The sequence below is a fragment of the Emys orbicularis genome, chromosome 13 (genome assembly GCF_028017835.1).
Source record: "Emys orbicularis isolate rEmyOrb1 chromosome 13, rEmyOrb1.hap1, whole genome shotgun sequence".
In the NCBI taxonomy this organism is placed as follows: domain Eukaryota; kingdom Metazoa; phylum Chordata; order Testudines; family Emydidae; genus Emys; species Emys orbicularis.
In genome coordinates, this window is record NC_088695.1 from 7,524,063 (window position 1) to 7,550,463 (window position 26,401).

General features: G+C 50.5%; 2 protein-coding genes across 2 annotated transcripts; one reads left to right on the forward strand and one right to left on the reverse strand.

Moving 5' to 3' along the window:
* Positions 1–573: 573 nt before the first annotated feature.
* LOC135888243 (zinc finger protein RFP-like) lies at positions 574–14,353 on the reverse strand. The gene is made up of 7 exons (XM_065416053.1): positions 13,922–14,353; positions 6,172–6,267; positions 5,373–5,603; positions 4,714–4,736; positions 3,865–3,980; positions 2,270–2,329; positions 574–1,088 (listed from the first exon to the last, which is right to left on the reverse strand). Exons 1-7 carry the CDS (start codon positions 14,336–14,338, stop codon positions 574–576), a joined length of 1,458 nt encoding a protein of 485 aa, XP_065272125.1. The 5' UTR covers positions 14,339–14,353.
* Positions 14,354–21,695: 7,342 nt separating this feature from the next.
* On the forward strand, positions 21,696–25,757 carry LOC135888240 (zinc finger protein 665-like). Its single transcript, XM_065416050.1, has 6 exons — positions 21,696–21,719; positions 22,148–22,274; positions 22,782–22,895; positions 23,231–23,360; positions 23,529–23,780; positions 23,865–25,757. The coding sequence occupies exons 1-6, from the start codon at positions 21,696–21,698 to the stop codon at positions 25,036–25,038; spliced, it is 1,821 nt and encodes a 606-aa protein (XP_065272122.1). The 3' UTR covers positions 25,039–25,757.
* The last annotated feature ends 644 nt before the right edge of the window (positions 25,758–26,401 follow it).

The following is a 26,401-nucleotide window of genomic DNA, read 5'->3' on the forward strand; positions in this document are numbered from 1 at the left end:
TTAAAAAAAATCATGAGACTGATCCAATGATGATTTTTTTAAGGTTATATAATGGGTTTTATGTCAATCTGCACCCATCTCCCCCTCCCACCTGTGTGTGACAATTACAGGGTTACCAGCTGTCCTGTAGTTACAGGGGAAGGTGACTTGGGCCCCTGCAGCAGGAGCTCTGGCTGGGAGACCCCAGTGAGATCTAATCCCACAGATCTGTACAAAACGTTCCCTGCTGCTGCTTCTCCCCAACCCCCCAAACCCTGATTGATTCATGCTGTGTCCCTGCCCAGCCCCCACCTCTGCCTGTCCCTAGCCCAGCTGTTAGTTCTGCCCCCTGCCCAGCCCCCACCTCTGCCCCTCAGGGCCCCTCTGCTCCTCCTGCAGCCCCAAGGGTTCTTCCCCTTTTCCCCTTCCATCCCTGGTGCTGCAGGGAAGGGGAGGGGCTTCCGTAGGTCATAGAGATGAGAAGCCAGGGGCTGGGTAGACAGGAGTCCTCCAAGGTCATACAGACTGGGGTGTGTGAGGCTAGAAAGGCTGATTTCCAGTTCTCCAGTGGGATATCCGCCCCCCCGCCCCCCCTCAGGGACACAGTCTGAGCTGGGATCCCAGCCACACCCAGAGCCAGGGTCGGATTCTCCCCCCAGGGACGGAGCCTGGCGGGAAAGTGAAGATCGGGGCCTCGTCACCAGCATCAATAAATATCACCTGCCCCTGGTCACAGTCCAGACAAACCCGGATCCTGCTGGGGATCCGGCGCCGGGGAAGGGGGTTCTCAGGGGAGGTGAGAGCCCAGAACTGATCCCCCAACCACCCAACAGCCCAGATCCCCCCCTCAGGGCTACAGCTGATCCATCCCTTCCTCCTCACAGACTCTCTGGCCACCCCCACAGCCCAGCCTCCCCCACCCTGCACCTCCACCTCCCAGCAATGTCTCCCCGAGGTGAATCCCTCACAGCCCAGCACACAGGGCTTAGTGTCAAATCTCTCAGGGGTGTTGGGCAGATGCTGCCGTGTGTCTCCCCGTGTCACACTTTTCCAGTCCTCAGACAGGACGAGGTGGGGATGAGCCGTGTCTGGATCCAGAGTCACATTCACTGGGGAGAGAGAATCAGAACGTTAGGGGCAGAGCTCGGCCCTGGAGGAGGCTGGGACCATTTCTCACACGCCCCAGCAGCCCCGTTCAGGCTGGGACAGGCCTGGATCCCAGGGAGCTGCCTCTGTCCTGGGCACCTGACCTGAGACTGAGCAGAGATGACACTGCAGCTCCTCAGTCTTTAGAATGGGACTCACTCCATTCGTTTTTCATGTGCTTGCTGAGACTTCAGCTCCCTGCTCCCTCTGCTGGGGCTGCTCCATTCCCAGCATCAGAGACACAGCCAGGAAGGTTTTAGTGGGGAGGAAGCAGAGGAGGCAGGTACCAGCTTTGAACCCGAGAGGGAAGCTCCCTCCCCTAAATGCAGCCTCCACTCCCCGGCCAGAGTAGGACGAGCCAATTAAGAAAACAGAGTAGGAAATGGCATTGGGTGGGGTGGTCCCACTCCCAGGCCAGGGAACAGAGAGGAAGGTCCAGCATTGGGGAAGAGCTGCTTAAGAGCAGAAAGTAGGAGGTGGCATTGGGTGGGGTAGCCCCATCCCCAGCCCAGAGAGAAGGGAGGAGCTGACAGCCTCACAGGGAGACTGTCTCCCCAACAGAGGAAGCAGTGAGCAGCTCCAATGGGAGAGCCCAGCCCTGCCCAGAGGAAAGGGAGGATGTTGGAGAAGCGCGATGAGGGAGACCCTCTGCACCGGGGTAAAGCAGAGGGATGTGTCAGCCCTCAGGGCAGAGAGCTCTGTTCACATGCTGCTCAGGGACAGTTTTTCTGTTCAGCAGCGTGGGCATGAACTCAGCACTAAGGTTTGTGTCAGGAGTGTTTGTCTGTAGGGTGACCAGACGTCCCGATAAAATCAGGACTGTCCCGATATTTAGTTGTTTGTCCCACGCCCCGACGGATGTATGGTTGGAACACCATTTGTCCCGATATTTTGCACTCCGGCATATATTTTTTTTTTTTTGCTTCGGCGGCGCCCCCCCTCCCCCATGTGTCCCGATATTTTGTTCTTGTCATCTGGTCACCCTAGTTCATGTGACTTCAGCACGGGAGCTCCTCACTGTTCAGTGTGTTGTTTTGAGGGCTGTGTGTGTCATGGTCGGTGTCAGTTTGGCTGGTAACTTTAGCTACAATCTCATGAAGACATTTTGTGATAATTTAAAGACAATCTCCAGCTGCAATCTCACCCTCTCTGAATGTTCCTAGGAATCCTCCTCTTTTCATCTCTAGTGCAGACGGCAGAGTGTCTGGAGGGGGGGAAGGAGAAAGGAGACGAGATTTCAGCCTTTCATATTTATAACAGCGTCCCCACTCTCAACTCATAGAACTGTCTTTTAATTATGACAGAGAAACACTAAGATATTTAATATAAAAAGGTCTGAAACCGTCTCTTTCCTCTCTCATTCAGGCATCTCCCAGCAATGGAACCAACATCCTTACAGCCTCACAACCATCCCAGGATAGACAATCTGTCAGTGAGATTTACTTTCCCCTCATCAACCTCTCCAACCCTTCAAACTCCAGTTGGTTTGTCTCATTCACTTACTGCCTTTTGTCGTAACCTAGACCCAGAGCCTGCAAAGACTTTGACATAAAAGTAACTTTACCCACTTGGGTCCCTTTGACACTAACAGGATATTGAGAGTTTCCTAAATCCTGGCTCTAATTGTGAGCTGTTGGGTCTGTTTACTCAGCGTCTCTACAGACAGCAGCAGGACAGGGCCTTGTCCTCCACAGGCAGAAATAGAAATAATAGTAAAAGCATTTTATAAATGTGGAAATTGAAGTGGGGGGAAGGTTGACACAATGGGACATATTCATCCCTATTACAATGGCCCCCATCTGTCTTGGGCAGCGTGCAGAGTTTCAGAGGCCCAGCTTTACACTGCCCATGTCGTTCTGTCCCTTGTCTACCCCCCTTCCTCTTCCATCTGCCCTCACCACCCCCACCCCATTCCCAGCCCTCTCAGGAACCCGCCTTGTGTCTGCAGCTGCTGTGGAGGAGGTACCAGAGGCTCCTGTGCTGGACGGATCCCTGACCATGGGGGAGGGGCTTTCTCCTTCCCCCTACAGCCTATTTGGCCATGACTAGCTGCCGTATAGGACCACAGCTCAGTGATGGGCTGGGTCCGCCTTTGAAATATGTGTCCCATGGATGGTGATGGGGCAGTAGATAGGGAGGGCTCTGTGTTATAGAAAATTCTTTGCCATATGTCTCACTGCTGGGTCTTGCCAAAATGCTCGGTATCCAACTGACCACCATATCTAGGGTGAGGAAGGAATTTCCCCCCAAGTCAGATAGGAAGAGAGCCTGGGGGGTTTTCTGCCTTCTCTGCAGCATGGGGCACGGGTGATTTGCAGATTTAAACTAGCATCAATGGTGGATTCTCTGTAACTTGAAGTCTTTAACTCATGATTTGAGGACTCCACTAACTCAGCCAGAGGTTAGGGGTCAATTGCAGGAGTGGGTGGGTGAGGTTCTGTGGCTTAGAAGGGGAAGGAGGTCAGACTGGATGATCATGATGGTCCCTTTTGGCCTTAAAGTCTATGAGTCTGAGTCATTTATTTCTTTAACAGTAATTGTCATGGCAAGACATATTTTTGGTAGAAATAAAGGTTTGAATTAATCAACCTGAATGACTTTGACCCCAAGTGCATGACATTCTCACCCAACAATGAAATAGAAGCATCATCTAATTGTGTACCAATTGGCCAGAGCCACTGGCCTCCCTCAGTCTCAGCGGCTCCTCCCAATTTCCATTCCTAGATCCCTTCTAGGTACCTTTGAACTTCCCCAGAGTCTCCAATAGCACAATCGTTTTCTGAGAGAAACCACTGACTCGCTCTTCCAGTTCTGGAGAAATCTCCTCTGGCTGCTGGAACTTCCCCTTCTCACACCTAGAGAGAAACAATTTCACATGATTATATTTCACTGTGTGACTCGTTATAAGTTCTGGCTAGTGAGTTGCTGCTCTAATGGGCCTGGGGTTAGAATTCCTCGACTTCTCCCAGCCTCAGAGCAGGTGCAACACAGCCCATGGCCGTGCAACCTTCCCTTCAAAGGACACATTAATATTCTTCAACTCTGGTCTGGGACAGATCAGCTCTGGGGACAAAAGGGGAATCAAGTCTCCATGGCCAATTCACTCCTTGGCCTCCATGCTCTGAGGGACAGGAGGTTCCCATGTGAAGTGCTGTAGAAATCTGCCCTCTAGAAACTAGACTGAGACACCAACTCCCCCCTCCCCAGCTCATTCCACACAGGCCTCCAAACAGCCCTCAGGTGTGAAAGACTCTTGACCACTGCTGCCCTGGGCTGAATACTGACCAGTGCCCAGCAGTGACAGGCCCATATTCCATCCCCACAATCCTGAGGCAGGCAGTCCCTCGGGGAGGTGACATCTCTAGGAAATACTTGAGGTCAGTCTTTCCCACTGAATGGAGAATTCCAGAGTCTTCTATACAAGGGTGAGAACCTCAGGAAGAAGGTGATCAGAGAGATTTGTATCCAACATGTGACCTTCCCCACACATTTGGCTGTAGAGCCCTGGGGAGATGCAGTGCTAACATCACCACCAAGCTCTTTCCCAGCGTTGTGAAGTGTGAAGGGGAGTGAGAGAGAGACACGTACCTGCTCAAGGTGCTTCTAATATCCTAGAAGAGAGAGAAACAAAAGAATTTCAGTCCCGTCTGACACACACACAGGGGATCCTAGGAAAGGGATATTGCAAATATGGGGAAGAGAGGCCCTGCCCTGGCCCCAGGGCCATGGATTCCCTGAGCTAATCGGGCTTTTCCATCTCTCATATCTCTGTGTCTGTGACTCTGCAAAGAATAATAGTTATTCACATGTCAGCAATGCACACGCCGAGTTACACCATGGCCTCTGACTGCTGGACTGCAGTGCTTATGATTCAGGAGCTCTCCCTTCCCTGTGTGGGGATCTGGCATGTTTCTAATGACAGGTGCTGGTTTCCAATCATCCCTGGGGGTGCTCAATCCCATGCCCCACCCCCACCACACCCCTTCCTCCATGCCACACCCCAGCCCAACTCTTCCTGCTCCCACTCCGTCTCAACCGCCACCCTGCCTCTTCCCTGCCTCCTCTTGTGAGCACACTCCCTCCCCGCTGCTCCCCCTCCCTCCCAGCGTCCGGAACAGCTGATCGCAGCAGGTGGGAGGCGCTGGAGTGAGGGGAAGGAGTTGATTGGCAGGGCTGCTGGCGGGCGGCACTGAGCGCGGGAGCTGGCTGCCCTGAAGCACCAACCTATGTTTCTCATTCAGTCTCACCTGCAAAAATTCACTTGTTGGCTTCTGACACTTCCCCTCCATCTCACTGATCAGCTCACTGAGATGGGAAATCTGCTCGGAGAGTTGACTGACATTTTCATTCTGTATCTTCACAATCTCCTCATCCAGCTTCTCCAGCTGGGCCAGCAGGAGTCGCTCTTGTTCCTCCAGGAACTCCCGCAGTTGCTGAAATTCAGACACAATCTTCTGCCTCTCGGTTTGTGTTTGTTTCTGTATGAAAATAAGGAAAAGGGCTGGTCAGGGACATGGATGGAGCCCGGGGTCCTTTCACGGAGAGCTGCGTGTGCAGGAGGGAGAATGTCTTTAAAAATCCTAGGCAGGGGATTCTCTCACACCTTCCCTTTTGGCCCCTGTATCCCTCTGAAAGCGATGTTTTCATGTCTGTCATGGTCAGCATATTCTGTTATTTATAGTCTCTGGGCATTCAGACTCAGAGCAGCAGGAGGCAGGACTCAGCACTACACTGACAGAGATGCCAGGGGAGTTAAAAGAAACAAACATTTGAAAAATGCACAAAATGACCAGACACAGGGGACAGCACTTCACAGGTGACATTCAGTTCACTTGGGGAGGATTTCTGGGAAAGCCACAAGGGCTAGACATTAACTTATCAACTGCAATGGAAGCTTAGGGCTTGTCTACACACGAATCTAACCCAGCAATCCATGATCATGGAGAATCACACATAAGCCCATGTTCACCAAAGCCACACAGGAGTCTGCCTCCAAACAGACCTCCCACTGCCAGTCCCTGCCGGTTCATAACAACAGGCACCTACCAGATACTCCCGGCTGTTCCCCTCTCCAGTCGCTTTCAATCCCAGCAGCTTTTCTCTCTCTTCCCTCAGAGTCTTCAAATGGGCCTGGATTCTTTCCTGAAGAAACAGAAATGATTTGGGAGGTTTCATCTGGACAGTTGAGAGGTACTTGGAAGTGGGCGTTTTTGCACCCGAAACCCAAGATGACTGTGATTCTAATCGCTTTGTGACATCAGGGCCACCAAGGAGATGAAACCTCATTAATGGAGACTGGGGATGTGTCACATTCCGATTTGTTACCAGTTGCGGTCCAGCCTTTTTAGTAATTAGAGAGACATCTCAATTCTAACCAAGCTTTACTGGTATTTGTGAATTGATTAGTGGTACAGAGCATAACAGGGCACTGGAAGTCACATGGGGGTGAATCAATAAACCTGCTTTGTAGAAGGTTTAACAAACAAAGTGATACAATTCTCCGAAGCCACCAGGGTTTCAATAGGGGCTGGGATTTCAGCCCTGAAGCCCTGGGGACTGCACTGGTTGGGCAGAGCTGGTCTAAGCACCAGGGCAAACCTGATGAGATGTCCGGAGGCCATTTGTCTGGATTGAAGCTGCGCAGTCCCAGTTTTGTGGAGCACTATCCCTGCCCGGTAGGGACTCGGCACTGGATGTGGCTTTGTCTGGTGCAAAAGAGAGGAGGAGACTGAGGATGTAGGAGGACACCCGTGAAAGTGGGGGCAGGGCTGAGGTGGCACCTTCATGCAGAATGATTCAGGTGGGTGGCACACTGAAAAAAGCGGTGGTTGGCTCACGCGGGGCAACTGATACTGGTGAGGACGGGCCCATGCAGGCAGGTGTGGGCATGTCCTATGTTCTGGGGATGCCTCGGTGACCACCCTAATTAGACATGATGCAGATTTGTATAAAGAACGGGTTGGGGTTTCCCCAGTGCTGTCCTAAACCCTTTCTGTGGCAATGCCCCCTGGGCAGATACCCCACGGTCCCATTCCCTGGTAAAGATCCCAGAAGCAGTGCATTCTGGGAGATTTCAAAAGGCTGCCTGGTGGGACTAATGGAACCACTCTGGCTGGTCCTTGCCCACGTACACAACAGAACAGGTCAGATTGGCACCGGTGAGCTCCAGCCTGTGGTTAGTTTTGCTGCAACCCAGTGTAATCCCAGTGGTACTTGGCATGAACCTGAGCTGTCTGGAGCCCTTTTGTGTGTGGACTGAAGGTGCTCGGGCTCCCAGTGACCTCCTCTAGTGCAGGCCGGCAGCATCTGAGTTTAATCCCTTATGGAGCAGCACAGGAGTTCAGAATCCCAGTGAGAAACCTCCTCTCCCTGCTGGGCCTGGGACCTTTATCAAGGTTTCTCTCCCTCCTAACGGACACACCTCATCACTGGGTGGGGCTGATGCTATGATGGCAGCATGGCAAAGTGCTTTGGGTCTTGGACTGAGATCTGGGTTCTAAGCTAAGCTCTGTCACTGATATGCTGGGTGACTGTGGGCAACTCACTGTCCTGCTTTATTCCTCAGTTTCCCTTCCCACCTTTTGTCTAGCTAGAGCAGTGGTCACCTACCAGTCGATTGCGAATGACTAGTCGATCCTGGAGACTCTCCCAGTTGATCGAGATCTCTGGCAGTGCAGCAGGGTTGCCCGCTGCTGCTAAGGCAGGCTCCCTGCCTGCCCCAGCCATGTGGCACTCCCAGAAGCAGCCAGTATGCCCCCGCACCCTGGGGTTCTCTGTGCATGGCTCCTTCCTTCAAGCACCGCCCCTGCACATCCCATTGGGCGGGAATGGGGAACTGTGGCCAATGGGAGCTGTGGGAGCGGTGCCTGCAGAGACGGGCAGCACATAAGAACATAAGAACATAAGAAAGGCCGTACCGGGTCAGACCAAAGGTCCATCTAGCCCAGTATCCTGTCTACCGACAGTGGCCAATGCCAGGTGCCCCAGAGGGAGTGAACCTAACAGGCAATGATCAAGTGATCTCTCTCCTGCCATCCATCTCCACCCTCTGACAGACAGAGGCTAAGGACACCATTCCTTACCCGTCCTGGCTAATAGCCATTAATGGACTTAACCACCATGAATTTATCCAGTTCTCTTTTAAACTCTGTTATAGTCCTAGCCTTCACAACCTCCTCGGGTAAGGAGTTCCACAAGTTGACTGTGCGCTGCGTGAAGAAGAACTTCCTTTTATTTGTTTTAAACCTGCTGCCTATTAATTTCATTTGATGACCCCTAGTTCTTGTATTATGGGAATAAGTAAATAACTTTTCCTTATCCACTTTCTCCACATCACTCACGATTTTAATATACCTCTATCATATCCCCCCTTAGTCTCCTCTTTTCCAAGCTGAAGAGTCCTAGCCTCTTTAATCTCTCCTCATATGGGACCCGTTCCAAACCCTTAATCATTTTAGTTGCCCTTTTCTGAACCTTTTCTAGTGCCAGTATATCTTTTTTGAGATGAGGAGACCACATCGGTACGCAGTATTCGAGATGAGGGCGTACCATCGATTTATATAAGGGCAATAATATATTCTCAGTCTTATTCTCTATCCCCTTTTTAATGATTCCTAACATCCTGTTTGCTTTTTTGACCGCCTCTGCACACTGCGTGGACATTTTCAGAGAACTATCCACGATGACTCCAAGATCTTTTTCCTGACTTGTTGTAGCTAAATTAGCCCCCATCATATTGTATGTATAGTTGGGGTTATTTTTTCCAATGTGCATTACTTTACATTTATCCACATTAAATTTCATTTGCCATTTTGTTGCCCAATCACTTAGTTTTGTGAGATCTTTTTGAAGTTCTTCACAGTCTGCTTTGGACTTAACTATCTTTAGCAGTTTAGTATCATCTGCAAACTTTGCCACCTCACTGTTTACCCCTTTCTCCAGATCATTTATGAATAAGTTGAATAGGATCGGTCTGAGGACTGACCCTTGGGGAACACCACTAGTTACCCCTCTCCATTCTGAGAATTTACCATTAATTCCTACCCTTTGTTCCCTGTCTTTTAACCAGTTCTCAGTCCATGAAAGGACCTTCCCTTTTATCCCATGGCAGCTTAATTTACATAAGAGCCTTTGGTGAGGGACCTTGTCAAAGGCTTTCTGGAAATCTAAGTACACTATGTCCACTGGATCCCCCTTGTCCACATGTTTGTTGACCCCTTCAAAGAATTCTAATAGATTAGTAAGACACGATTTCCCTTTACAGAAACCATGTTGACTATTGCTCAACAGTTTATGTTTTTCTATGTGTCGGACAATTTTATTCTTAACTATTGTTTCGACTAATTTGCCCGGTACCGACGTTAGACTTACCGGTCTGTAATTGCCGGGATCACCTCTAGAGCCCTTTTTAAATATTGGCGTTACATTAGCTAACTTCCAGTCATTGGGTACAGAAGCCGATTTAAAGGACAGGTTACAAACCTTAGTTAACAGTTCCGCAACTTCACATTTGAGTTCTTTCAGAACTCTTGGGTGAATGCCATCTGGTCCCGGTGACTTGTTAATGTTGAGTTTATCAATTAATTCCAAAACCTCCTCTCGTGACACTTCAATCCGTGACAGTTCCTCAGATTTGTCACCTACAAAAGCCGGCTCAGGTTTGGGAATCTCCCTAACATCCTCAGCCGTGAAGACTGAAGCAAAGAATCCATTTAGTTTCTCCGCAATGACTTTATCGTCTTTAAGCACTCCTTTTGTATCTCGATCATCAAGGGGCCCCACTGGTTGTTTAGCAGGCTTCCTGCTTCTGATGTACTTAAAAAACATTTTGTTATTACCTTTGGAGTTTTTGGCTAGCCGTTCTTCAAACTCCTCTTTGGCTTTTCTTATTACATTCTTGCACTTAATTTGGCAGCATTTATGCTCCTTTCTATTTGCCTCACTAGGATTTGACTTCCACTTTTTAAAGGAAGTCTTTTTATCTCTCACTGCTTCTTTTACATGGTTGTTAAGCCACAGTGGCTCTTTTTTAGTTCTTTTACTGTGTTTCTTAATTTGGGGTATACATTGAAGTTGGGCCTCTATTATGGTGTCTTTAAAAAGCGCCCATGCAGCTTGCAGGGATTTCACTTTAGTCACTGTACCTTTTAACTTCTGTTTAACTAACCCCCTCATTTTTGCATAGTTCCCCCTTTTGAAATTAAATGCCACAGTGTTGGGCTGTTGAGATGTTCTTCCCACCACAGGGATGTTGAATGCTATTGTATTATGGTCACTATTTCCAAGCGGTCCTGCTATAGTTACCTCTTGGACCAGCTCCTGCGCTCCACTCAGGACTAAATCTAGAGTTGCCTCTCCCCTTGTGGGTTCCCGTACCAGCTGCTCCATGAAGCAGTCATTTAAAGTATCGAGAAATTTTATCTCTGCATTTCGTCCTGAAGTGAAATGTTCCCAGTCAATATGGGGATAATTGAAATCCCCCACTATTATTGAGTTCTTAATTTTGATAGGCTCTCTAATTTCCCTTAGCATTTCATCATCACTATCACCGTCCTGGTCAGGTGGTCGATAATAGATCCCTAATGTTATATTCTTATTAGAGCATGAAATTTCAATCCATAGAGATTCTATGGAACATGCGGATTTGCTTAAGATTTTTACTTCATTTGATTGTACATTTTCTTTCACATATAGTGCTACTCCCCCCCCTGCACGACCAGTTCTGTCCTTCCAAGCACACTTGGAGTTGCAGTTAGCAAGGGACGTGAAGGGTAACAAGAAGGGTTTCTACAGGTATGTTAGCAACAAGAAGAATCATAGAATATCAGGGTTGGAAGGGACCTCAGGGGGTTATCTAGTCCAACCCCCTGCTCAAAGCAGGACCAGGAAGAAGGTCAGGGAAAGTGTGGGACCCTTACAGAATGGGCAAGGCAACCTAGTGACAGATGATGTGGAAAAAGCTGAAGTACTCAATGCTTTTTTTGCCTCAGTCTTCACAGAGAAGGTCAGCTCCCAGACTGCTGCACTGGGCAGCACAGTATGGGGAGGAGGTGAGCAGCCCTGAGTGGTGAAAGAACAGGTTAAGGACTATTTAGAAAAGCTGGACATGCACAAGTCCATGGGCCCAGATCTAATGCATCCAAGAGTGCTGAGGGAGTTGGCTGATGTGATTGCAGAGCCATTGGCCATTATCTTTGAAAACTCGTGGCAATTGGGGGAGGTCCCGGATGTTTGGAAAAAGGCAAATATAGGCCCCATATTTAAAAAAGGGCAGAAAGAGAACCCGGGGAACTACAGACCGGTCAGCCTCACCTCAGTCCCTGGAAAAATCATGGAGCAAGTCCTCAAGGAATCCATTCTGAAGCACTTAGAGGAGAGGCAGGTGATCAGGAACAGTCAACATGGATTCACCAAGGGCAACTCATGCCCGACCAACCTGATTGCCTTCTATGATGAGATAACTGGCTCTGTGGATATGGGGAAAGCAATGGATGTAATATATCTTGATTTTAGCAAAGCTTTTGATACTGTTTCCCATAATATTCTTGCCAGCAAGTTAAAGAAGTATGGATTGGATGAGTGGACTATAAGGTGGATAGAAAGCTGGCTAGATTGTCAGGCTCAATGTGTAGTGATCAATGGCTCCATGTCTAGTTGGCAGCCGGTATCAAGTGGCATGCCCCAGGGGTCGGTCCTGGGGCCGGTTTTGTTCAACATCTTTATTAATGATTTGGATGATGGGGTGGATTGCACCCTCAGCAAGTTCGCAGATGACACTAAGCTGGGGGAAGAAGTAGATATGCTGGAGGGTAGGAATAGGGTCCAGAGTGACCTAGACAAATTGGAGGATTGGGCCAAAAGAAATCTGATGAGGTTCAACAAGGACAAGTGCAGAATCCTGCAGTTAGGACAGAAGAATCCCATGCACCACTATAGACTGGGGCCCGAATGGCTAGGCAGCAGTTCTACAGAAAAGGACTTGGGGGTTACAGTGGATGAGAAGCTGGATATGAGTCAGCAATGTGCTCTTGCTGCCAAGAAGGTCAACGGCATATTGGGCTGTATTAGTAGGAGCATTGCCAGCAGATCAAGGGAAGTGATTATTCCCCTCTATTCCGCACTGCTGAGGCCACACCTGGAGTATTGCATTTAGTTTTGGTCCCCCCACTACAGAAGGGATGTGGACAAATAAGAGAGAGTCCAGCGGAGGGCAACAAAAATGATTAGGGGGCTGCGGCACATGACTTATGAGGAGAGGCTGAGGGAACTGGGCTTATTTAGTCTGCAGAAGAGAAGAGTGAGGGGGGATTTGATAGCTGCTTACAACTGCCAAAGAGGATGGAGCCCGGCTGTTCTCAGTGGCAGGGCCGACTCCAGCTTTTTTGCTGCCCCAAGAGGCGAAGGGAAAAAAAATGATAAAGCTGCGATCATGATCGGCAGCAGCTCTACCGCGCCGCTTCATTCTTCGGCGGCCGGTCCTTCCCTCTGAGAGGGACTGAGGGACACGCCGCCAAATTGCCGCCGAAGACGCGGACATGCCGCCCCTTTCCATTGGCCGCCCCAAGCACCTGCTTCCTGTGCTGGTGCCTGGAGCCGGCCCTGCTCAGTGGTGGCAGATGACAGAACAAGGAGTAATGGTCTCAAGTTGTAGTGGGGGGAGGTCTAGGCTGGATATTAGGAAACACTATTTCACTAGGAGGGTGGTGAAGCACTGGAATGGGTTATCTAGGGAGGTGGTGGAATCTCCTTCCTTAGAGGTTTTTAACGTCAGGCTTGACAAAGCCCTGGCTGGGATGATTTAGTTGGTGTTGGTCCTGCTTTGAGTAGGGGGATGGAATAGATGACCTCCTGAGGTCTCTTCCAACCCTAATCTTCTATGATTTTATGCCCCCCCCCCAGGGGCCAGAGGGGTGCGTTGGCCCCTTCTGGGAGTGGTGTAGGGCTGGGGCAGGCAGGGAGCCTGCCTTAGCCCCACTGCAACGCTTACCGGGAGCCGCCCGAGGTAAGTCAGTGCTGCCCGTCTGCACCCTGCACCCCATACCCCCTCCTGCACCCAGCACCCCATACCCCTTCCTGCACCCAGCACCCCTTCCTGCACCCTGTACCCTCTGCCCCAGCCCTGACCCTCCTCCCAGAGCCAGCACCCCATACTATTTCCTGTACCCCAATAATCTGCCCCAGCCCAGAGCCCCCTCATGCACCCCAACTCCCTGCCCCAGGCTCAGCCCAGAGCCCCCTCCCACACTGCAAACCCCACGGCCCCAGCCCAGAGCCTGCACCCACACCCCAAACCCAACCCCCTGCCCCAAACTGGTGAAAGTCTGTGAGAGTGGGGGAGAGTGAGCAACAGAGAGAGGGGGGTATGGAGTGAGCGGGGCTTTGGGGGGAAGGGGCAGGGCCTCTGGGAAGGGGTGGGGTAGACCCTGCTTTAAAGACTTGATATTTTGCCTCTGTTTCCACACTGCCAGATCATTAATTTTGTTATAAAAACAACGAGTCCAGTGGCATCTTAAAGACTAATAGATTTCTTTGGGATTAAGCTTTTGTAGGTAAAGACCCACTTCTTCAGATGGATTTCAAATGGACTGAAGGTAAAACACCAGTTGCAGTTCCCCATTGTTTTTGTGGATACAGAACACGGCTACCCCTCTGAATTTTGTTATAGCATCTCCCTGTACAATGAAGACTTTACAGAGCTGAATGATGAGTCACACCTGTCACAGTAACATTTAGTGAAATTAGCCTGTAATTAAAATCCAAAAGTTATTACCCATTAAATTTGACAACAATTCCCTACCTTGTACTCCTGGGCAGCCTCCTGTATGGGAACCACCGTGTGAGCGCGGTGAGCCCGGGATCTGTCGCACACCACACAGATGGGGGTTTCATCCTCTTCACAGAACAGTTTCAGAGCCTCCAGGTGTTCCCCACACACCCCATCCCCTCCTGCTCCCTTTGCTGCTTGTAAACTGAGCCACTTGGCGATTTCTACCATGTTTCCTAACTGCAGGTTGGGCCTGAGGTTTCTCTGTTGCACAGTTTCTCTGCACAGAGGACAGGAGGCGGCTGTATCGGATCCCTCCCAGCACTGGTTGATGCAGTCTCGGCAGAAATTGTGCCCACACTCCAGAATGACAGGTTCTGTGAAATGCTCCATACAGATGGGACATGTCGCTTCCTCCTGGAGACTTTCCACGGGGTTCTCTGCAGCCATGGCTCCCTCTGGGCAGTGGAACAGGCTTTGTTTCAATTTCCTGAATTCACACTATGCCCCGCCTGCAGCAGCAAGGGGGTGTTTCCCTTCCTGAAAATGATTCATGCTGTTTGCTGAGCAGGAAGGACCCAGCCAATTTCACCCCTGGAGGCTTTAGTGAAAAAATGTGCCACTAGGGCTTCGGTCCTGCAATCAGCCCCTGTGCTGGTGGGGAGGGTCACTGAGGCGTCCCCCTGTGAGGATGAGCCTGCAGGAGCTGGAGCTGTGTGTCTAAGGCGTGATAGTCAGGCTGGGCAGAATTTTTTTTAATACTATATAATTGTGACAGATAATGTTTATTTTAAACAATTTTTATATTTATTGATTTAAAGTTTCACAGCTGCACAACAATCTGGGTTTTAAGCATTTCATTCCAATTAAAATTGTCACGGTTGTGGGAAATTACGGGGGGGATCAGACAATATTTTGGTCAGACCAGAACTATTCAATGACACTAGACCCTGAGATTCAAAAAGTTGAAGCTTTAGAACTGTTAAAATGGTCTGTGAGCAGGTAAATCTCCTCCCTCCCCCAGCAGCACCCCCAGGGCAATAAGGACCGAGGCTGAAAGTCCATCTGATGGCGGCTCAGGGGCCTGTGGAACGTGCTGGGATCTCAGCCTGGGCCTGTGACGGGTTGGATCACAGAAGCCCCCTTGGGAGCTGCCACCTGATGTGCGAAGACTACCCCTGCTTCTGTTTTCCCTGCCAGCTCAGGACTCCAGCACCCTGTCTTGCTGAGCGAGACACTCCAGTCTGCTCCAACACAGACCCAGGGTCTGAATCACTTGTCCCAAAGCTGCAAGTTTACCTGAAAACAGCTCACAGAAGTGTGCTTGCCCTTAGCACTCAGATGCCCAACTCCCAATGGGGTCTAAACCCAAATAAATCCGTTTTACCCTGTATAAAGCTTATACAGAGTAAACTCATAAATTGTTTGCCCTCTATAATACTGATAGAGAGATATGCGCAGTTGTTTGCTCCCCCAGGTATTAATACATACTCTGAGTTAATGAATAAAAAGTGATTTTATTAAATACAGAAAGTAGGATTTAAGTGGTTCTAAGTAGTAATAGACAGAACAAAGTAAGTCACCAAGCAAAATAAAATAAAATGTGCAAATCTATGTCTAATCAAACTGAATACAGATAATCTCACCCTCAGAGATGCTTCAGTAAGTTTTTTCTCAGGCTGGACACCTTCCAGCCTGGGCACAATTCTTTCCCCTGGTACAGCTCTTGTTCCAGCTCAGGATAGCTAGGGGATTCTTCATGATGGCTCCTCTCCCCCTCTCTTCTCTTCTACCCCTTTATATATCTTTTGCATAAGGCGGGAACCCTTTGTCCCTCTGGGTTTCCACCCTCCCCACCCCCCCGCCACTGGAAAAGCACCCAGGTTAAAGATGGATTCCAGGTCAGGTGACATGATCACATGTCACTGCAAGACTTCATTACCCACTTGCCAGCACACACATATACAGGAAGACTAACAGGTAAACACAGCCATCTGCAGACAATGGTCCTGGTTAATGGGAGTCATCAAGATTCCAAACCACTATTAATGGCCCACACTTTGCATAATTACAATAGGCCCTCAGAGTTATATTTCATATTTCTAGTTTTAGATACAAGAGTGGTACATTTATACAAATGGGATGATCACACTCAATAGATTATAAGCTTTGTAATGATACCTTACAAGAGACCTTTTGCATGAAGCATATTCCAGTTACATTATATTCACTTCTTATTATGTTTTTATAAAACCATATAGACTGCACAACGTCTCAGGGCCCTAGTGGGGCAGGTGTCCCTGTAACACAACCACACCCAGCAAGGCCTGCACCCACTTTCTCCCTGTTTGTCAGTCCCAGCAGAGCGACCAGGGACTGCAGGGAGACCAAACTCCTGTCCCCCAGGTGAGGGCGGGGTCCCAATGGCCGAGGGCAGCTGGAGTGAGAGGAGCACGGACTAGGGGCCTGCAGGATACATGGTGTGTGATAAACAGAGAGCTCTCGGGCCACTTGCCCATTGCGGCTGCAGGAGGGGATGTGGGGACAGACTGAGGAGGCCTGGGGCAGTCTGGGAAGCCGCCATCGGGGACAAGGAGGGAATTCAGCTGTGGTGGGGGAGCCGTACTGCACAGATGCTGCTGCGGATGCGGATAGTTATCCTGGTCTAGGGCTGCAGCAGTTTAACAATGTGGTTAATAGAGACGTTGCAGCTCAGCGGAGTGAAGTGCTGATCTTTTGCTGGTCTCCGCGTGGCTTGAGATTTGCAGCCATCGTTCAAACACCTTTCCCCTGCTGCTGTCTCAGGTACCTGGGTCTTCACTCAGCATTGCAGAGCAGAGCAGATTCAGTGCTTTGGTACAGGGTTACGGAAAGGAAAAAGACTGGAATGGTACACATAGTACCTGTAATTTCTCTCCCCTGGCTGTCGGACGTACCGTGTGCAGCTGGTTACTTAGAGACATTCAGTTACACAGCTGGGGGGGGGGGCGTTTTTGGGTTCTACCCCTTTCTCAATAAATTGTGACTGTAACTTTACCCACTCGGTCCCTTTGGCATCATAGGGACGCTGAGACCTTTCGGGATCGGGACACTCAATTGTAAACTTTTTGGGTCTATTTGCTCAGTGTCTGCTCAGAGCTCAGCACCATGGGGCCCTCGTCCTCCATAGACTGTAATGCGAAGAGACACAGAGGCATTGTTTAGATGGGGAAACTGAGGCAGGGAAAGGGCTGGTTCAACAGGCCCCTGTCAGTGGCTGCAAGGGCCAGTGCAGACCTTAGCAGCAGCTACGCACGTTCTGAGCTCCAGCCAGAGCCGCATCCCTGGCTTAATGGTCCTAAGAGGCTTTGCCAGGGTGCAGAGTACTAGAGGTGCAGCTTCACCCTGGCCACACCCCTCTATCCCTTTCCACCCCTTCCTCCTCCAGCCTGTCCGTGCCCCAACCCCACTCCCTCCCGCCCCTCCCAGGAGCACTCCCTGTGCCTGCAGCTGCTGGGGAGGAGGCACAAACAGCCAGGCTAGCCGGCAAAGGAGTCAGAGCACAATGATGGGCTGGGTCCAAATGTCAAGAATCTCTTTTGATGTAGGGTCCAAATTTGGGTCCTGACCTAAGTGCTGAGGGGCTGGTTCTCCAAGGGGCTGGGCACCCGCAGCGCCCACTGACTCCGGCTCCAGCTGCGAATGCAGGTGGAACACGTGCCCTGGAGTCCTGTATTTCGAGGAGATAAACGAGACACCCACAATTAGGCCACTGCTGTAAATTTAGGCCTTACCGACTTGCCCATTGACAGCAGCTCGTGGGCTTAGTCTCATTGTAAGTCACTGTTTATACTTAGTCACTGCTCGGTCCCATGACTGTAAGCAGCAGAGGTGCTGACCCCATGGGTGCTCCGGACCTCAACCCCTCATGGAAAAAATATAGGAGGAGCTCAGCACCCACCAGCCACAGCTGTTCTGCGGGCTGCCAATGAGCTGTTTGGTGGCTAGGGGAGGTGCCTGGGGGAGGGCGGAGAGCAGCGAGCTGCAGATTGGCTGTGGTTTCGGGGAGGGGTTGGCACAGAGGCGGGAAGAGGCTGACAGAGGGCAAGGCCTTAGGGGAGGAGCCGGAGTGGGGTTGGGAAGAGGTGGAGCGAGGGCAGGGCCTCAGGGGAGTGTCCCCCAGTTGTAGTCCAGTAAACGGATGAAGTGGTCCCCCCACCATTGTTTGTTCTCCAGTGTGCTCTCTCTGTTCGTCCTACATGCTAGTGGCTCTCAGCCTCTCCCCACCTCTGCGCCCCTCTCAGGAGTCTGATCTGTCTTGCCTCCTTGGCTCACTTAAAAATGACGTGCTTCCAAAATCTGACAGAAAAATACAAAAGTGTCACAGCTACTATTAATGAAAAACTGCTGCCTTTCTCTTTCTTACCATATAATTTTAACAAAGAAATCAATTGGAAATAGGGATTTCAAGTGATTAAAAAAATTAATCCTGATTAATCACATGATTATTTGAACTATTAACAATAGAATACCATTTCTCTAAATATTTTGGATGTTGTCTCCATTTTCAAATATATTGATTTCAATCACAACACGGAATGCAAAGTGTAGACTGCTCACTTTATTTTTATTACAAGTATTTGCACTGTAACCCCCCCCCCAAATAAATAGTATTCTTCAATTCCCCTATTACAAGTACTGTAGCGCAATCCCTTTATCATGAAAGTTGAACTTACAAATGTAGAATTATGTAAAAAATACCTGCATTCAAAAACCAAACAATGTAAAATTTCAGAGCCTGTAAGTCCACTCAGTACTATTTCTTTTTCTGCCAATCGCTTAGACAAACAAGTTTGTTAACATTTGCAGGAGATGATGCTGTAAGTGAGAAGAGGCAATCTTATGACACTGTTGCAGCTGGAGTTGCAAGGTATTTACATGCCAGATGCGCTAAAGATTCCTCTGTCCCTTCATGCTTCAACCACCATTGCTTAGCCTCCCTTCCCCCGGCCTGCTATACCTGCTGCCCATGCTCAGACCAGAGCTGATCATTCTTCAGCTTTTCAGCCTCTTCTAGGGTCTGTGGGGAAAATTTTTCATCTGCCAATAGGGTTGCCAACTCTCCTGCACCGGACGCCATTTGCTGCAATGGCGCCTGTTCCGGGAGAGTTGGAAATCCTATCTGCCAGGGAAATCCCCTCTGTCTGGCATTTCCCATTTGCCTGCCTCCTGCCGAAGGAGAGTCAATTGGCTTCTCCCACGCACATAGCTGCTATTGCCCATTGGGGTGGATTATTTAACTCTTCCACAGGTGCAGTACAGAAAATGCTCCCTGTAGGAATGTGCTACTTATGGTGGACTGAGCGTGCTCAGTAACATCTGCTGAAGCCACTGCCCTTCATCCTGCCCTTACTAAGCATAAGACTGTGCTGAGTGCTTTTTACAAAGGTTAAAAAGGGGCAAAGGGGGCAAATCGGAGGAGGGGGGCAGCCAGCGAGGACTCAGAGTCTTCTGCTTTTCGATTCCACCCGGGTGGTGTTTAAGTCAGGAAAGTTCCTCACAATAGCGGGACCATTTCCCCGCTTACCTCTGCACATGTTTACTGGTTTCTCCTAAAGTTCTTAAGTATTTTAGGGGAAAGCGTCAGAGCGACCACCAGCGAGAGTTGCTGGCCTCACTCTGAGGCCACCAAAAATTTGGTCTTGAGAACCCCTGGGCTAGATGCTCATGATGGGCCCTTCTGACCTTAGAGCCTGTGAGTCTAAGGCCTTGGCTACACTCAGGACTGGCCGCGGCAGCACTGTGAAGCGCGAGTGTAGTCGCGCCGCCAGCGCTGCGAGAGAGCTCTTGCAGCGTTGTATGTGCTCCACCTCTCCGAGGGGAGTAGCTTGCAGCACTGCGAGCGAGCGTGCAGCGGTGCACGCACTGATTACACTGGCGCTTTACATCGCTGTACTCGCTACGCTCAGGGGGGTGTTTTTTCACACCCCTGAGCGCAGCAAGTTGCAGCGCTGTACAGCGCCAGTGTTGCCAAGGCCTAACAGGAGCCAGACACAGAGATGCTGCAACGCGGTGGGTTGATCGCTAGGACCCAGGAGCAGCTGGGAGGCGGCTCTGGGGGGAGCGATCGCTGGGCTCAGGCCCGGCAGCAGGAAGTGACTCGCAGCCGCTGCGGTGACTCTGGCTCCTGGCGAGATCCCCGAGCCCCGGCGGCTGGTGCTGGGAGCCCGGAGCCCTGGCTGCAGCCGGGAGAGGGGAATCTCCAGCAGGGCCCTTCCCGCTGCTCCCCGGGAGCCTCTCCCAGGGCAGAGCCCCCAGCCCGGCCAGGGCCCCGGCCCGGCCCGGCCCCGCTTGGAGGGAAGGTAAGACAGACCTGCGTCCCCCCAGCACACCCGGGCTGCAGGGGGAGGTTTGGCCCCAGGCTGCTCCCAGCGGAGCTGGCTGCGATTCCCGCCCTGGGCCCGGGAAAGCTGCCGCCCCCTCCCGGTGTGGGCGGGGCGGGAGGAGGATCCCGTTACCACCCATCCCCCCCCCATCTAGTGCTTTGTTTCCCTGTCCCGGCCTTGCTGGTGCGGACGGAGGCTGCAGCTCAGGGACATCTGAGCGGGGCAAATAGGGAGGGGCAGAAGGTGGGCCGGGGCCAAACTGAATGCCGGGTGGGAGGCCCTATCTGGGCGCCGGGGAAGGAGCGGGGCCCATGGGCACAACCAGGGCGGTGGGGGCAGCACAGGCGCTGCATCTAGGCTGGTGGGGCCCTGCCGCACCCCTTGGCTTGAAGGGGTTTCCATCCTATCCGGGGTTTACAGTTTGGTTCAATGGCTCTCAGCGCCCCCCACTGAACGGATTGTTTCAGCCCCCCTGCTTGGGACTAGGAGCCGGGGATAAGAACGGGGAACAGCTGGCACGGGGTGAACCTAGGGCTGAGGGAGGCAAGCTCTCCCCCCCCCCCCCCGCCACTATAGGGGCAGGACCTAGCCCCTAAGCACCACCCAACTCGCCCTCTAGAGGTCTCTGCAATGATCACACACCTGTATCCCATCACTTGATACTTGAGTAACACATGGGGAAACTGAGGCACATACACAGCATTCAGAGAAAACATTCAGAACATTCCCGCTTCCTCACACCCCTCTGAGACCAGCCCAGGGGCACTTTCTCCAGTGGCTGGAACCACTCTAACCATACCAGCCCCTGAGCCTGAGCCTCCAGGTGATGGAGAGACCCGGGGAAAGGTCTGAAGCCAGGCAGGGAAATGACTCTGTACAAAGGGCCCCTTTCAGGGACCAGCTGGGGAGTTTGGCCTACAAGGGGAGGGGCTCCCTGTGTCTGGGAGTCCCAGAGCTGCTGCCCTCAGTGACACAGCCGGGTTCAACCCCCGTTACCAGTGTCAGTGGCTGAGCTGCCTAATGAGAGCAAAGGCCCACGACAATGGGGCAAACGCTCATTCTCCCAGGGCGAGGGAAGAAGACGAAAAGGGAGAGCAGAGAGACTTGAAGGGCAGCAGGAGCAAGACATGGGGAGGGAGGTTCCCAGCTTCCAGCCCTGCCCAGATCCATTCCCTGCACCCCCGGGGCAGTCAGCTCTCCTGGGAACAAGGGGAGGAGCTGAGAGAGGAAAAGCCAATTGCTCACTCTGCTGAGCACCGCTCGACTGAGGGAGACGGGGGAGAGCTAGAGGGGGTTACAGTACACTGTGGGGCAGTGCCCTAAAGTGACTCCTTTGATTCTGCTCTTTTTCCAGCGTTTGGCTCAGAGCTGCTGTTCTGGGGAGGTTTAGAAGGGACATGGTAGGGTTAGTTCTAATGGGGGCGGGGAGTGCTGGCCGGGAAATGGCTGTGATGGAGCCAGCTCAGGTAGGGGATTTTTAGGGATCTTTTGATGGTGGGGGAGGGGTATTGTATTTCTGAACCAGGAAACACCCCGCTGGGCAGGGCTGGGAAAACTGACCAGACTCCCAGTGCTGGAGCCTGACCCCACTGTCCAGAGGCTGCTGTGAAATACGAAGGGAAGCTGTTGGGATTCCTGTCCCTGTCCCTGGCTCAGAGCTCTGCTTCCCGTATCAGCCTGTGGCTGGCAGGCATGTGGTAAATGAAAAGACCCTGCCCACCTCCGTGCGCTGGGGGGGACAAGGAGCTCTCACCTTTTACCCACTCCCTGAAGCCTCCTGGATGCTCTGAGCAGGGTGCGGGGAGGAATCTGCTTCTCTGTCTCTCCTCCCCCATGACTAGTGGTATTGTGGCTGGGGCAGCAGGTTTTGAGTGGGGGATTCTTGTTGTTTCAGATGCTGGTGACCTTCGAGGAGGTGGCTGTGTATTTCACCCAGGGGCAGGGGGCTCTGCTGGACCCCGTTCAGAGAGCCCTCTACAGGGACGTCATGCGGGAGAACTACGAGATGGTGACCTCGCTGGGTAAGGGATTCCTGGCCCCTTGGTTATTGGAAGTTGGGGTGGGGGGGGTCTGTGTGTCTGACACTGGTCAGGTTCTTCCCTCATCACTCTCCAATGAGACCAGGGTGTCAAAACCTAAGACACATACTAAATCATCCCGACCCCCCTAGTTTGCAAGGTGGAGAAGCCCTGTATTGTCCTGTCTGTGTTGTTTCTTGGTCGGTCACAGAATCCCTCTTCTCCCTCCTACTTGGGAACAGCTGCAGCCATGTGGAGGGCTCTGGGTTCCGCGGGTTTAGAAATAGGCAGGGGTTTAACACTAGAGCTGGGTGTGCGTCACAATTCTCCTCACCTCGCCACATGTCTGCCTCCCCCGAGGGGTCTCAGTGACCATGTTCCCGTCCTCTTAGATTCCACATTCCCCAGCACAGCACAGGGACAGGTTCCGCTCACGGAATGTCCTTTCTGACAGACGCTCTCTCAGTCCTCCACACACCCTGATCTGGTCTGATTTCACTCCCTGCACAGGATTCCCCCTTCCCAAACCGGACCTGATCACCCGGCTGGAACGAGGGGAAGATCCGTGGGTTCCGGATCTCCAGGCCTGTGAGGAAAGAGAGATCCCGAGAGGCGCCCACACAGGTGAGGACTGACACACAAACCATCTGGGGAATGAAGGACAAATTTGAGAATCCCAAAAATGTGGTATCAATAAGTGCCCTTAGTTCCTTCCTCATCTCACCCAGGGAAGGGCTACAATCAGCAGATATGACTGACATCGCTTTCCACCTGTCCTGTTACCTGCAGGAGTTTCCTTCCCAACTTTCTTTCTCTGTGAAAGATTGGATGGGATGTGGAGGCAGAATCCAATTACTCTGTCTGTGCAGCTTTAGTATGTTGGGTTTTTCCTTGCTGCTATTCCTCTTAATTTCTCCCCAGCACAATGACTTCTGTCTGGATTCTCTCTCTCCCAGCAGGTGATGGGAGAATGAGTGAGAACGAGGAGGGGAATCAACAGCAGGAAGTTCCTGGACACGGGGAATCACAGGGGACCTCTGTGGGAAGAACCCATAAGTGCTTAGACTGTGGAAAAAGTTTCATACGGAGGTCAGCCCTACTTGATCATCAGGCAATACACACAGGAGAGAAATCCCATAAATGTTTGGACTGTGGGAAAAGTTTCACACAAAGATCAAATCTTATGGCACATCAGGCAATCCACACTGGAGAGAGACCCCATAAGTGCTTAATCTGTGGGAAAAGTTTCGTATGGAGGTCAACGCTACTTGATCATCAGGCAATCCACACAGGAGAGAAATCCCATAAATGTTTGAACTGTGGAAAAAGTTTCACACAAAGATCAAATCTTATGGCACATCAGGCAATCCACACTGGAGAGAGACCCCATAAATGCTTAATCTGTGGGAAAAGTTTCATACGGAGGTCAAACCTTGTTAACCATCAAACAATCCACACTGGAGAGAGACCCCATAAGTGCTTAATCTGTGGGAAAAGTTTCATATGGAGGTCAAACCTTATGGCACATCAGGCAATCCACACAAGAGAGAGAACCCACAAGTGCTTGGAGTGTGGAAAAAGTTTCAAACGGAGAACAACCCTACTTAATCATCAGGCAATCCACACTGGAGAGAGACCCCATAAATGCTTAATCTGTGGGAAAAGTTTCATACGGAGGTCAAACCTTGTTAACCATCAAACAATCCACACTGGAGAGAGACCCCATAAGTGCTTAATCTGTGGGAAAAGTTTCATATGGAGGTCAAACCTTATGGCACATCAGGCAATCCACACAAGAGAGAGAACCCACAAGTGCTTGGAGTGTGGAAAAAGTTTCATACGGAGAACAACCCTACTTAATCATCAGGCAATCCACACTGGAGAGAGACCCCATAAGTGCTTAATCTGTGGGAAAAGTTTCATACGGAGGTCAGACCTTGTTAAACATCAAGCAGTCCACACCAGAGAGAGATCCCATAAGTGCTTGGACTGTGGGAAAAGTTTCATATGGAGGTCAACCCTTGATAAACATCAGATAATCCACACAGGAGAGAAATCCCATAAATGTTTGGACTGTGGGAAAAGTTTCATACAGAGGTCAAACCTTGTTAGACATCAGGCAATCCATACAGGAGAGAGACCCCATAAGTGCTTAATCTGTGTTAAAAGTTTCATACAGAGGTCAGACCTTGTTAAACATCAAGCAGTCCACACTGGAGAGAGACCTCATAAGTGCTTAGACTGTGGGAAAAGTTCCATACGGAGGTCAGACCTTGTTAAACATCAAGCTGTCCACACCAGAGAGAGACCCCACAAGTGCTTAGACTGTGGGAAAAGTTTCCCACAAAGATCAAATCTTATGGCACATCAGGCAATCCATACAGGAGAGAGACCCAATAAGTGCTTAATCTGTGTTAAAAGTTTCATACTGAGGTCAGACCTTGTTAGACATCAGGCAATCCATACAGGAGAGAGACCCCATAAGTGCTTAATCTGTGTTAAAAGTTTCATACTGAGGTCAGACCTTGTTAGACATCAGGCAATCCATACAGGAGAGAGACCCCACAAGTGCTTAGACTGTGGAAAAGGTTTCATACAGAGGTCAAACCTTGTTAGACATCAGGCAATCCATACAGGAGAGAGACCCCACAAGTGCTTAGACTGTGGAAAAGGTTTCATACAGAGGTCAAACCTTGTTAGACATCAGGCAATCCATACAGGAGAGAGACCCCACAAGTGCTTAGACTGTGGGAAAAGTTTCTTATGAAGGTCCAGCCTTGTTAAACGTCAAGCGATCCATACAAGAGGGAAATGTTAACATTTAGATTAAACTTGGGTGTAATAATGTCATTGTGTATATATATCTCTCTTTAAAGTTTGTGGTAAACTGTCTATGAACAGCTTTATGGATAATTAATTACCTTATGCTAATCCATGTAGTTTTATTACCTGTGATGTTTGTGAAGTAGGAGGTTACTTCCAAAACCTATTGTTCACCCAAGGACTGACTGCTGTCGAGAGGCTGCAAAAATGTCTATAAAAACTCTTGGGACCCGATACGTTTATCTTAGTTCTTCTTAAGTTTTATTCAGGGGGAGTTTGAGTCGTAAGACTGAGATCTCCAGTCCCTTCTGGACTGCACTGATATTGAACATTTGGACATTGGACTAGAACGTGATGAAATGATACTGAAAAGGACTCTCTTCAATTCTAACGTGCCATCTCTATGGTGAAACTGACCTAAGGACTCTATTCGCGTTTGTATGTCTAGTGATCTTTTAGCCAATACTGTCTTTTCTTTTAATAAATGGTAATTTCGTTAACAAGAATTGGCTGTAAGCGGGTATTTGGGTAAGAACTGAAGTATTCATTAACTTGGGTAATGTGTCTGCTCCTTTGGGATTGGTAGAATTCTTTATATGAGGAAGATTGTCCATCAGAATCTGAGGACATTTTCCCACATCAGGTATCATTAAAGACTTGCCTCTGTTGCCACTCTGTCAAATCAGTTATTTTGTGATAGCATCTCCCATACCATGAAGGCTTTACAGAGCTGAATGATGCATCATGCCTGTGCCAGGGAACTTTCAGTGAAATTAGCCTGTAATTAAAATCCAAAGTTATTACCCATTAAACGTGACAGCAATTCCCTACGTTGTACTCCTGGGCAGCCCCCTCTATGGGAACCACCCTGTGAGCTCTGTGAGCCCAGGACAGATGGCAAACCAGACAGATCAAAGTTTGATCCTTTTCACAGAAGTTTCGGAGCCTCCTGGTGCTCCCCACACACCCCGTCCCCTCCTGCTCCCTTTGCTGCCTGGAAACTCAGCCGCTTGGCGATTTCTACCATGTTTCCCAGCTGCCTGTTCGGCCTGACGTTTCTCTGTTGCACAGTTTCTGAGGCCAGGAGACGTCTGTATCGGATCCCTCCCAGCACTGGCTGACGTGCCTGCACTGCAGAGTGACAGCGTCTGTGAAATACTGCAGCCAAATGGGACATGGAGCTTCCTCCTGGAGACGTTCCAGGGGGTTCTCTGCGGCCATGGCTCCCTCTGGACCATTCAGTGGAAAATGTACCACTAGGGCTCTGCTCCTGCAATCAGAGGCATCCACCTGTGAGGATGAGCCTG

Coding starts and splice junctions, on each gene's coding strand:
- LOC135888240 (XM_065416050.1), top strand. CDS start 21,696: ATGGCTGTGATGGAGCCAGCTCAG. Junction 21,720..22,147: donor CTGTGATGGAGCCAGCTCAG/GTAGGGGATTTT, acceptor TTGTTGTTTCAG/ATGCTGGTGACCTTCGAGGA. Junction 23,361..23,528: donor GGAAAAAGTTTCATACGGAG/GTCAGCCCTACT, acceptor TTTCGTATGGAG/GTCAACGCTACTTGATCATC.
- LOC135888243 (XM_065416053.1), bottom strand. CDS start 14,338: ATGGCTGCAGAGAACCCCGTGGAAAGTCTCCAGGAGGAAGCGACATGT. Junction 4,737..5,372: donor CAACAAGTGAATTTTTGCAG/GTGAGACTGAAT, acceptor TCTCTCTTCTAG/GATATTAGAAGCACCTTGAG. Junction 1,089..2,269: donor CCTAGGAACATTCAGAGAGG/GTGAGATTGCAG, acceptor CTCTCTCCCCAG/TGAATGTGACTCTGGATCCA.